Below are 8954 nucleotides of genomic sequence, written 5' to 3'. Positions count from 1 at the left end.
ATAACATAACATAACATAACATAACATAACATAACATAACATAACATCTGTAACATCTGTAGATTAGGGAATCTAAAGCTCTTTTCAGGCTCCACAGGTGCTAGGCATACAAACAAATTTGGGCAAAACACCCATCCACATAAAATAATAGAAAATTAACAAAAGTGACTGATGATTGCACACTCTTGAGCCTGCCACCAGACTATTTGGTATATTTCTGTGCAGTATTGATTGGCCTCAAGCTCGGGGTGAATTTCCTGCCTCTGTTATTGGAATGCTGGTATTACAGGTGTACCACCAACTCAGCTTTTCTCAGGGAGTGTGGGGTGGGTTGTAGAGCATGCTGAGGATTGAGACTCAAGGTCTCGATCATGTAGAGAGAATGCTTGACCACTGAACCAGCCCTAGCTCTCCCACCCCCCACTGAGCCGGCCCTCCGTCCATTGAGCCAGTCCTAGCCCTCCCTCTATTGTAAAGCTGAAACAGTCACTGCTTCTGATAATGGCCTGTAGAATCTTCATCTCTGGTACCTTGTTTTGGTGGGGGTTTGTGTGTGTGTGTGTGTGTGTGTGTGTGTGTGTGTGTGTGTGTGTGTGTGTGTTGTTTTTTACATCTGCTGTGAACAAGACAATCGAGTGCGGGCGATGTGACTGCTGGGGCTTCTGTGTTTCAGGTGGAGGAGTCTGGTGAGCATGTGATCCTGGGCACTGGGGAGCTCTACCTGGACTGCGTCATGCACGATCTGCGGAAGATGTACTCAGAGATCGACATCAAGGTGCCCCTCCCCTAGCCTGGCTTCCAGCTCCAGAGGGATGTCCTCAGCATCCCTGGATGCCCACTAGACACTCTCTGTGGAAAGCACTTTCTGTTGTTCTTCATCAGAGAACATTCTAGAGAATCTAGAGTAGGGTTTGCCCTACTCGCTGAGTCATTTTCAGTATCATGCGCTTAAAGTCAAGGCTCTAAGCCAGAGTCATTTCTGTCCCATCATTAGGAAAAGAACTACCCAGTGTCTGCTGATTGGCCTCAGGGTGGGTGCTGTCACAGAGAGTAGGAGCTTGCTCTCAGGCTTATCACCAAGTCTAGACCAAGCACCTTGAACCATGCATGGGGTGGTGCTGTCTCCCAGTCAAGACTTTTTCTCCACACTCTGTTTCTGGGCAGGTGTCCTCCTAGACTCTTGTACTCTGGGGCTGGGGCTTGAGGACAGAGCAGAGGCTCACAGTGGGTCTGCAGCACTACTTCCATCCTACCCCCAGGGGCTAGCCAGGGAGTGGCAGGTGCTGGAAGCTTTCTTGAAGACCATAGTTAAAGCCCTAGTTTGAGCCCCTACTTATTCCTGACTCAGAGTAGAATTTGCCTACTCCCAGGCTGTCTGGTGGTAGTGCAGATAGTTTTTAGCCTACTACTTTTGCAGAGCTACTTAGGAGTCTCATAGAGAGGGAGAACAAAAACACTTCAGAATTTCCTAGGTAGACTTTGCCTGTCAACAAAACTGATTTTTACTTCAGTGTTTTTCTTTCCATTGCATAGGTGGCTGACCCAGTTGTGACGTTTTGTGAGACAGTGGTAGAAACATCCTCTCTCAAATGCTTTGCTGAAACACCCAATAAGAAGTAAGCAGGAGGTGGGGGCAAGGGAGAGCAACAGAACAGATATGAACAGATACGATAATGTATATTTGAGGAAATGCCACAAAAAAAAAAAACAAAAACATTATTTTGTACCTTTTTTTTTTCCCCTAACAGAGTTTCATACTGTAGCTCAGGCTGGCCTGGATCTCTTTGTGTCTATTTTTTAAAAAGGGGGCGGGAGATTGTGTGGAAAGGAAGACATCCATCACTATCCTGCACACACATGCACATGAAAATGCTCACACGATGCTCACTCGAATAAAGAAACTAGGTGTGGTGGCACACACCTGGAAGCTTATCACTTGGGGAGCTAGAAGCAGGAGGATCAGGGGTTCTAGGCCAGCCTCAGCCCCACAACAAGTTTGAGAAGTAGCCTGGGCCATGAGAGATTCTTTATTTAAAAAAAAAAGACAGGTGTGGTGGTGCCTTTAATTCCATCACTCAAGAGGCAGGTGCAGGTAGATAGAAAGCCACGAAGTGAGCTCCTGTCTCAAAAAACAGAAACAAGTCCAGCATGGTGGCTCAAGCTTGTAATCCCAGCACCAGGGAGGCAAAGTCAGGAGGATTGCTGCGAGTTCAAGGCCAGCTCCATCTATATAGCAAGTTCCAAGCCATCTGGGGCTACACACATGACCCTGTTTTCAGGGGGGAAAAAGAAAGAAAGAATGGAAGCTATGAGCACTATCCCTGGTACTTGGAATTGACAACCTTCTCTCCCATACTCACCTCAGGCCTACCCCAAGTACAACTCTTACAGAGTTTTCTTGAGATGGACTCAGGCTGCTTAGGTACTCATGTTTGCTCCAGACTGTGTCCCTTTCTGCACCGACATTTCATTGTGGAACCCTTTGCCTTGGGTACTCCTAAAAATTGTCTAGCTGCCTTGTCAGTATTAGAAATTTTGCCCTAAATCTTAATTGGTTTTTGAGACAAGATCTGTCTCTGTAGCCCAAGATAGCCTAAAACTCATTACATAGAACAGTGTCAAATCTTCCTGACTGCTAAGTACTGGGATTAAAAGCGTAAGCCACTATACCAGCTTCAATGTTAAGTTCCTTTTTTTTTTTTTTTTTTTTTTTTAATGGGTTCTGAAAATGGAAACCCAGCTCCTCATACATGTTTACACTTGCTTTGCTGCCAAGCTACACTCTCCGGCCCAGCCGTACTTTTCAAGAAAAAGCAGATGGAGGCTAGAGAGATGGCTCAGTGGTTAAAAGTATTCGTTGTTCTTGCAGAGGGACCAAAATTTTATTTCCAGCCACATGGTGGCTTGCAGTTCCAGTCCAGGGTGTCCAAAACTCTTGTCTGGTTTCTTTGGGCACTGCACACGTATGGTACATTTGCATAAATGCACACAAAATAACTCATGCACGTAAGAAGGAAAAACAGAAGGGTACCCTTTGCTGCCCCCCGCAGCAAGTTTTCCGTTTCTCTAGCTGTCTCAGTGGTCTGTGTTGTTGCCCCTGCTCATCCTGTGACCCCTTCTCACTGCTGTCCTTTCTGACCAGGAACAAGATCACCATGATTGCCGAGCCTCTGGAGAAGGGCCTCGCTGAGGACATAGAGAATGAGGTGGTCCAGATCACCTGGAACAGGTTGGAGCAGGGCTCTGCTTCCAGGGCTCATATTTTGCTTCTTTGCCTGGTCTCTTGACACCATCCATCCTTCTCTGCTGTTGTCCTGGATGTGATATGGGTAGAGTGGGTCACTGTCTTACAGAAAGGAAGGAACTATAGCTCTGCAAGCCGCTTTCTCTTCTTTTCCTCCAGGAAGAAGCTGGGAGAGTTCTTCCAAACAAAGTATGACTGGGATCTGCTGGCTGCTCGTTCCATCTGGGCCTTTGGTCCTGATGCTACAGGCCCCAACATCCTAGTGGACGACACGCTGCCCTCAGAGGTAAACTGATGGGAGGCCTGTGGCAAAGTGTTATCCCTAGACGAGGAAACTGCAGCGTCCCCTTTGCAGTTGAAAGGTGGCTTCTCACAGCCATACTCTCCTCCTCCTAAAGCTGCTGGCTGATGCCAGTGGACTGATGGAGACCTAATGTTTCTGTGCAGGTGGACAAGGCACTTCTCGGCTCAGTGAAGGACAGCATTGTTCAAGGTTTCCAGTGGGGAACCAGGGAGGGACCCCTCTGCGATGAATGTGAGTCCACCAACAACCTCTCAGCTCTTTTCCCCAGGACCCTTACACCTAGGCACATAATCTATGTCCAAACAAACAAACAAACAAAAAACTATTTAGCACCAGCACATAAGCTTCTAAGAAAGTTCACATGTCGGAGCATGGCCTGAAGCAAATGTTAAGTAATAATTAACTGTTCACCTGTTTGCTACTAGCCTTGCTGATGGATATGAGATTTGTATCATGTCTTTGGTGGCTGTAATGTGGCCTCAGTGTAGCAAATTACCCTGCTACTCTGCCATGCCCCTATGACTAGCCTCAGCTCTCCCATTTCAGTGATTCGCAACGTCAAGTTTAAGATCCTGGATGCCGTGGTTGCCCAGGAACCCCTCCATCGGGGTGGAGGTCAGATCATCCCCACAGCCAGGAGGGTAGTCTACTCTGCCTTCCTCATGGTAAGTGGGGCTGTAGGGAACTGTGCTGCTTCCCAGGCAGAGGCCATAGAAGGCCTCCAGTGGTCCAGAGACCCTTATGTCCTAACTCTTCAGCCTCACCTATGCCGAGTCCTTTCTCCTCTGTTGCAGGCCACTCCCCGTCTGATGGAGCCTTACTACTTTGTAGAGGTCCAGGCCCCTGCAGACTGTGTGTCTGCTGTTTACACAGTCCTGGCCAGGCGCAGGTGAGCAGCCTGTTGTTGGGGAGAGTACTGAGCAAGAAGCCCCTTGGCTACTGAGGAAAGGAAAGGGGAGCCTCCCAGCCTTTGTTCTCCCCACCTTTCCAACAGAAGCCCACTGAGCCTGCTCCCACGAGAAGTAGGGGAGAACTGAGGCTTTCTAGCTTTCCGAAAGGCCATGGCCACAGTTTCTTCTTGGGCCCTGCCTTAGCTCCTGGGAGAAGTGAAGCAGTGATGGGGCTGTCCTTAGGGTCCTGTTTCTTCAGTGTCCGCACTCTTGCCTCCTCCCAGAGGTGGCTGCTCCTGTGGCCTCTGCTAAGAGCCCCAGTCCCGGGTCCTCTGTGGAGCATGTTCCGTTAAGTCTTTTTTTTTTTTTTTTTTTTTTTTTATGGTGGCTGTGCTGGGATACACAGAAAAGGGCCAGAAGACAGATCCCCCCTTGCCTTCGGACCTGTATACAACTAGGACTTTGGCCTTTGTCTTTCAGGGGTCATGTGACTCAGGATGCACCCATACCAGGCTCCCCTCTCTACACCATCAAAGCTTTCATCCCGGCCATTGACTCGTTCGGCTTTGAGACTGACCTCCGCACTCATACCCAGGGACAGGCCTTTTCCCTGTCTGTCTTCCACCACTGGCAGGTAAGGAAACCTGGCCAGCTTGGCCTCCTGGTTCGGTAGACTGGCCTTCTTTTAGCCAGTTCCTCTCTGTCCAGGATGTTCTCAAGGATGCGCCACAATTCCTGTTTCTGGGCCTGAATCCTCTGGGAAGCTGCCCCAACTCCCTGAAAACTCTCTGCTTTCCAGATTGTCCCTGGCGACCCTCTGGACAAAAGCATTGTCATCCGCCCATTGGAGCCACAGCCAGCCCCTCACCTGGCCCGGGAGTTCATGATCAAAACCCGTCGTAGGAAGGTACAGGATCTCTAAGCCACTGCCTCCCTCAACCCCAGGGTCTCCACAGGAGTTGTGTGTCTTTTCTTCCTCTTGGAGGGTAGTTTACTGCTGTTTGGAAAGCTCAGTCTCCACACTCCTTGGATAAGCAGACCTAGGGTCCAGAGGGAACAGAGGAGCTCTAATGGTACTTTAAAGGCCCAAGTCCTCAAGCACAAGTCCTGGGTGACCCCAGGCTCTGTTACCGTAACCCTGTGGAGCTCACCCTCGTGTCTGTTCTCCACAGGGCCTGAGTGAAGATGTGAGCATCAGCAAGTTCTTCGATGATCCCATGTTGCTGGAGCTGGCCAAACAGGATGTTGTGCTCAATTATCCCATGTGAGTGCGGGGGTCTAGCAGCTCCTGCTCCCTGCAGTGCCTGCTGCTCTGGATTCCAGCTGAGACCTGCCAAACTGGGCCTTGATGCTGTGAGCATCTGGGAACTGCTACGGGGCCATCTGAACAACCCAGAAACCTGCCTCCCAGTGTCCCAGTGAGCAAGGGGTATCTGGCCTCCTGGTTCCTTCTGTGGCTTCTGCCCAAGGAACAGAGAGGAGCTTGGGCCCAGAGAAGAAGAATGAGAACAAGATGACAGTGTTTAACCCCAAGGGGTCTGTCTTCAGGATTTACATGGAGTTTTATTTCTCACAAGTTCAACCTTAGCCATGGTTTGTAAATGAACAGAACATTCTGACCTCTGCCTTGGTTTGCTGATTCCGTTCACCCCCACCCCACCCTCTTGCCTGTCTAATCTGAGCACTTATATTCTGGGTATGTGATTTCCCATGGGGCATTACTGCCTCTGCTCCCAGCTGCAGCTGCCTTCCTGACTAAGTCCCTAGGGGAGCAGCCTGTGGTGGAAGGAATACGTGCGTCTGATTCAGTGTTCCCATGAGCCTCAAGGCCCCTTCTCTGCCCCCGCCTTTTCATTTCCATTCCAGGCTGCTTCTGCCTGGACATGAGGTGGTATAGGAGTTGCTGGGACCCTGGGAACTGAGGTCTGTCCTAGGAGACTGCTGCACCTTGGTTGGGACCAGAGACCTTTGGTTCCCGCCCGTTGTGCTGGGCCCTCCCTCCAGCCACCACATTTCCCTGGCTCTGCTCATGAGTAAGGCACTTCACTTTGCTCAACAACGCTTTATTAGTGTATATGGAGACAGCTGGGGATTGGGCCATCCTGCAGCCTCAGGACTCCTACTTCTCAGGATCCTCTGACACCCTCTTGATGTAATCTCTGTACATTGTATACATGGCACCTGCGTAAAGAGGGAAGAGAAGTGCCCTTGGCATCTGATCCCTAAACCCTTTCCCCGTCCTTCAAGGGGTCCTCAGGGGCTGCACTCTAGCTTTTCCCTTGAGACCCAGCTTTCCGGCTCTTCTTTCTGCCCCATGTCCCAACAGCTGCTCCAGACACCCAGACACACAGCCTAAGGGAACAACTCCTCCATTAGCCTTTTGACGTCTATTCTGCACAAAGTGGACTGTGGCTGGACTAGTCAGAGGTGGTTGCTGTGCACAGGGACACTAAGGCCCAGTGAAAGGGACTAGCCCACAGCCCCAGCCCACAACTAGTTGCTGCCTCTTCCTGGCCCTCACCTCTGGAACATTCATGAATTGGGCTGTCTTCATACTGTCTCGTTGCCCTGCCACGGTGACCAGTAGAGAACCCTGAGAAGGCCTCAGCATAGACGTTCATCAAGAAATTGGTGTGGATACTAGTGTGTGAAGCAGATGCTCGAGCCATGGTCCGATTAACCGAGGGCACCTGTGTTGTTCCCCTTCTCCCCTGACCCCCACCGTGCTGCTTACCGAGCATGATGGCACCCACGGCACATGCCTGTGCTGCCACTCGGGTATGGATCAGATGTATGGACAACTTGGTGGCACCTCGAGCCTTCAGCCGGTAAATCCGATATGCTGCTATCACCAGGCAGCCTCCTATGCCTGTGGGCAGAGAATGGGATCACTGGGCCATGTCCAAGGTCCCTTGGCTTTCCTCTGGGCAATGCAGGCTGGGCACCGGGCACTAAGCAGATTCATGCAGCTAGTATTGGAATATTGAGTTTCCTCTCATGGCATTTCTAAGTGCCTGTGACCCTCACGATGCCCCTCCCTTAATATGCTGACAGTTTGTTGTCACAACTGCACCCCCACCTGAGCGGCTCCACCCACTCCTGGCTCCTGCTGCTTTGCACAGGTTTTCAGAGCCTGGAAGGGAAACCCCAGGGCAGTCCGATTGCAATAAAGACTCCCCTCCTGAGGCTGCTGTTGGCACTGTTTCGCAAAGTACTTTGCATTCAGTTGGCCACCACCCCCACCCATCCAGACTCCTTCATTGCATTACAGTGTACAGTGGTTGGACCACTTGAATTCTCTGACCATCATCTCATGAGGTCCCCAGAGAGGAGGCATCACCCCAACCCTGTTCCCCCACTCACCTACAGGCACCAGTGGAGACTCCCTGGTCTTCCTCAGAAACTTCTCAGACAGGCTGTCCTCACCCTCGGGTGGTGCCCACAAGCCCTTGTTAGCAGACATGATCCTGGATCCAGATGTTAACAGCTGTGTCCTAGGCTTCAGCCCAGCCCTAGAAGGAGGTAGCCCACAATGAGGACTCTGACTCTTAGTCTTCAAGGCCGCAGAGGATTACCTGCCAGCACCTTACCATGCCCAGCACAACCTGCACTCCAGAAGACACCCCTCCAGGTGTTCTCTGTCAGGGGTGTGCGCTGCTCATGGCTACTTTCTTCATGTCCGCAACATCTGCCCCTTCTCCAGTTCATCTGACTTTACTGTTCTTTTGCTTCCTGCTCCCTCTCTGCATCCCTATGGGTGTGATCCTCTGGCCAAGAAAAACAGCCGGAAAAACCCAAAGTAGACTGGAACAGTCTTTGAATCTTGGGGGCCCCTTGGTCATGGATCTGTTGACAGTTGCTCCTAAGGGAGCTACGGAACAAGATCTGGCTCTAGGGAGCCAGAGCTGTTCCAGACAGATGCAACACTGGTTAACCAGTAGAGCAGATGTAAATGACACTAAGACATTTTTGCACCTAAGACTAAAGAACAAATTCTGGTCCTCAAACTGCTCATCAACCTTCCTCCATCCTGATCTCCCTGTAAACCCATCAAAAATGTCTGCTCTGATTATAGCTGGAGTCCCAGTCCCAGTCCCAGTCCCTCAGAGTCCAGCGGCAGGACAAAGACTGCCTGAGCCAGTGCCTCCTGGTAGCCCCTGAGTCTTCAGCGTGCCTATGCTTACCCTAAGCAATAGATGGCTAGAAAGTGGAGAGCGAGCAGCCAGCCCAAGGCTCAGCATCTGCTGCTTTGAAGCAGTCAAAAGCCAATGCCAGAGTTGTCACTTTGGGGTCAGGGAAGCAGTGTCTTTGAAGTTATGAGAGCGGGGAGGAGAGAGAATGGGGCATCGGTTGAACAACCCGTCCCCTACCCCCATCCGCTGAGCTCCAGATGCAGCAAAGAGAGGTTAGACCTGATGGAGAAGAGACCTTAACTGATGGGAGCCTGTGTGTGCACTCGTGTGAAGGGCACATGCTTGAATGTTGCTGCAGAGAACTAGAGAGGCAAAGATGGACA

General features: G+C 50.8%; 2 protein-coding genes across 5 annotated transcripts in view; one reads left to right on the top strand and one right to left on the bottom strand.

Annotated features, from left to right (window-relative positions):
- Eftud2 (elongation factor Tu GTP binding domain containing 2) overlaps nt 1-6057 on the top strand; it is a 41717-nt gene extending 35660 nt beyond the window's left edge. For both annotated transcript variants that reach the window (XM_055620162.1, XM_055620161.1), the window contains exons 19-28: nt 674-775; nt 1534-1616; nt 3143-3229; nt 3404-3530; nt 3692-3779; nt 4095-4213; nt 4343-4437; nt 4919-5072; nt 5238-5345; nt 5611-6057. In XM_055620162.1, coding sequence (XP_055476137.1) covers nt 674-775; nt 1534-1616; nt 3143-3229; nt 3404-3530; nt 3692-3779; nt 4095-4213; nt 4343-4437; nt 4919-5072; nt 5238-5345; nt 5611-5706 — 1059 coding nt within the window. In that variant the 3' untranslated portion in view covers nt 5707-6057. The remainder of the gene's footprint in view (nt 1-673; nt 776-1533; nt 1617-3142; nt 3230-3403; nt 3531-3691; nt 3780-4094; nt 4214-4342; nt 4438-4918; nt 5073-5237; nt 5346-5610) is intronic.
- Nucleotides 6058-6470: 413 nt separating this feature from the next.
- Nucleotides 6471-8652, bottom strand: Higd1b (HIG1 hypoxia inducible domain family member 1B). Of its 3 annotated transcripts, none has more exons than XM_055620256.1 (4): nt 8623-8652; nt 7802-7950; nt 7173-7307; nt 6471-6619 (listed from the first exon to the last, which is right to left on the bottom strand). In XM_055620256.1, exons 2-4 carry the CDS (start codon nt 7899-7901, stop codon nt 6558-6560), a joined length of 297 nt encoding a protein of 98 aa, XP_055476231.1. In that variant the 5' UTR covers nt 7902-7950; nt 8623-8652; the 3' UTR covers nt 6471-6557. The 3 variants fall into 3 exon arrangements, with proteins under 3 accessions (XP_055476231.1, XP_055476228.1, XP_055476229.1); XM_055620253.1 differs by lacking the exon at nt 8623-8652 and adding an exon at nt 8029-8175; XM_055620254.1 differs by lacking the exon at nt 8623-8652 and adding an exon at nt 8044-8175.
- Between the last annotated feature and the right edge of the window lie 302 nt (nt 8653-8954).

This window comes from Psammomys obesus, unplaced genomic scaffold, assembly GCF_907164565.1.
Source record: "Psammomys obesus unplaced genomic scaffold, mPsaObe1.curated_primary_1811, whole genome shotgun sequence".
In the NCBI taxonomy this organism is placed as follows: domain Eukaryota; kingdom Metazoa; phylum Chordata; class Mammalia; order Rodentia; family Muridae; genus Psammomys; species Psammomys obesus.
Note: the sequence above shows the minus strand (reverse complement) of the source record. Positions and strands in the feature narration are given on the sequence as shown.

What these genes read in the sequence shown, in the direction of transcription:
- Higd1b (XM_055620256.1), bottom strand. Translation starts at nt 7,901, where the DNA reads ATGTCTGCTAACAAGGGCTTGTGGGCACCACCCGAGGGTGAGGACAGC. An exon ending in GTCTCCACTGGTGCCTGTAG is followed by an intron (nt 7,308 to 7,801) that starts GTGAGTGGGGGA and finishes CTCTGCCCACAG; the next exon opens with GCATAGGAGGCTGCCTGGTG. An exon ending in CGTGGGTGCCATCATGCTCG is followed by an intron (nt 6,620 to 7,172) that starts GTAAGCAGCACG and finishes CTCTTTACGCAG; the next exon opens with GTGCCATGTATACAATGTAC.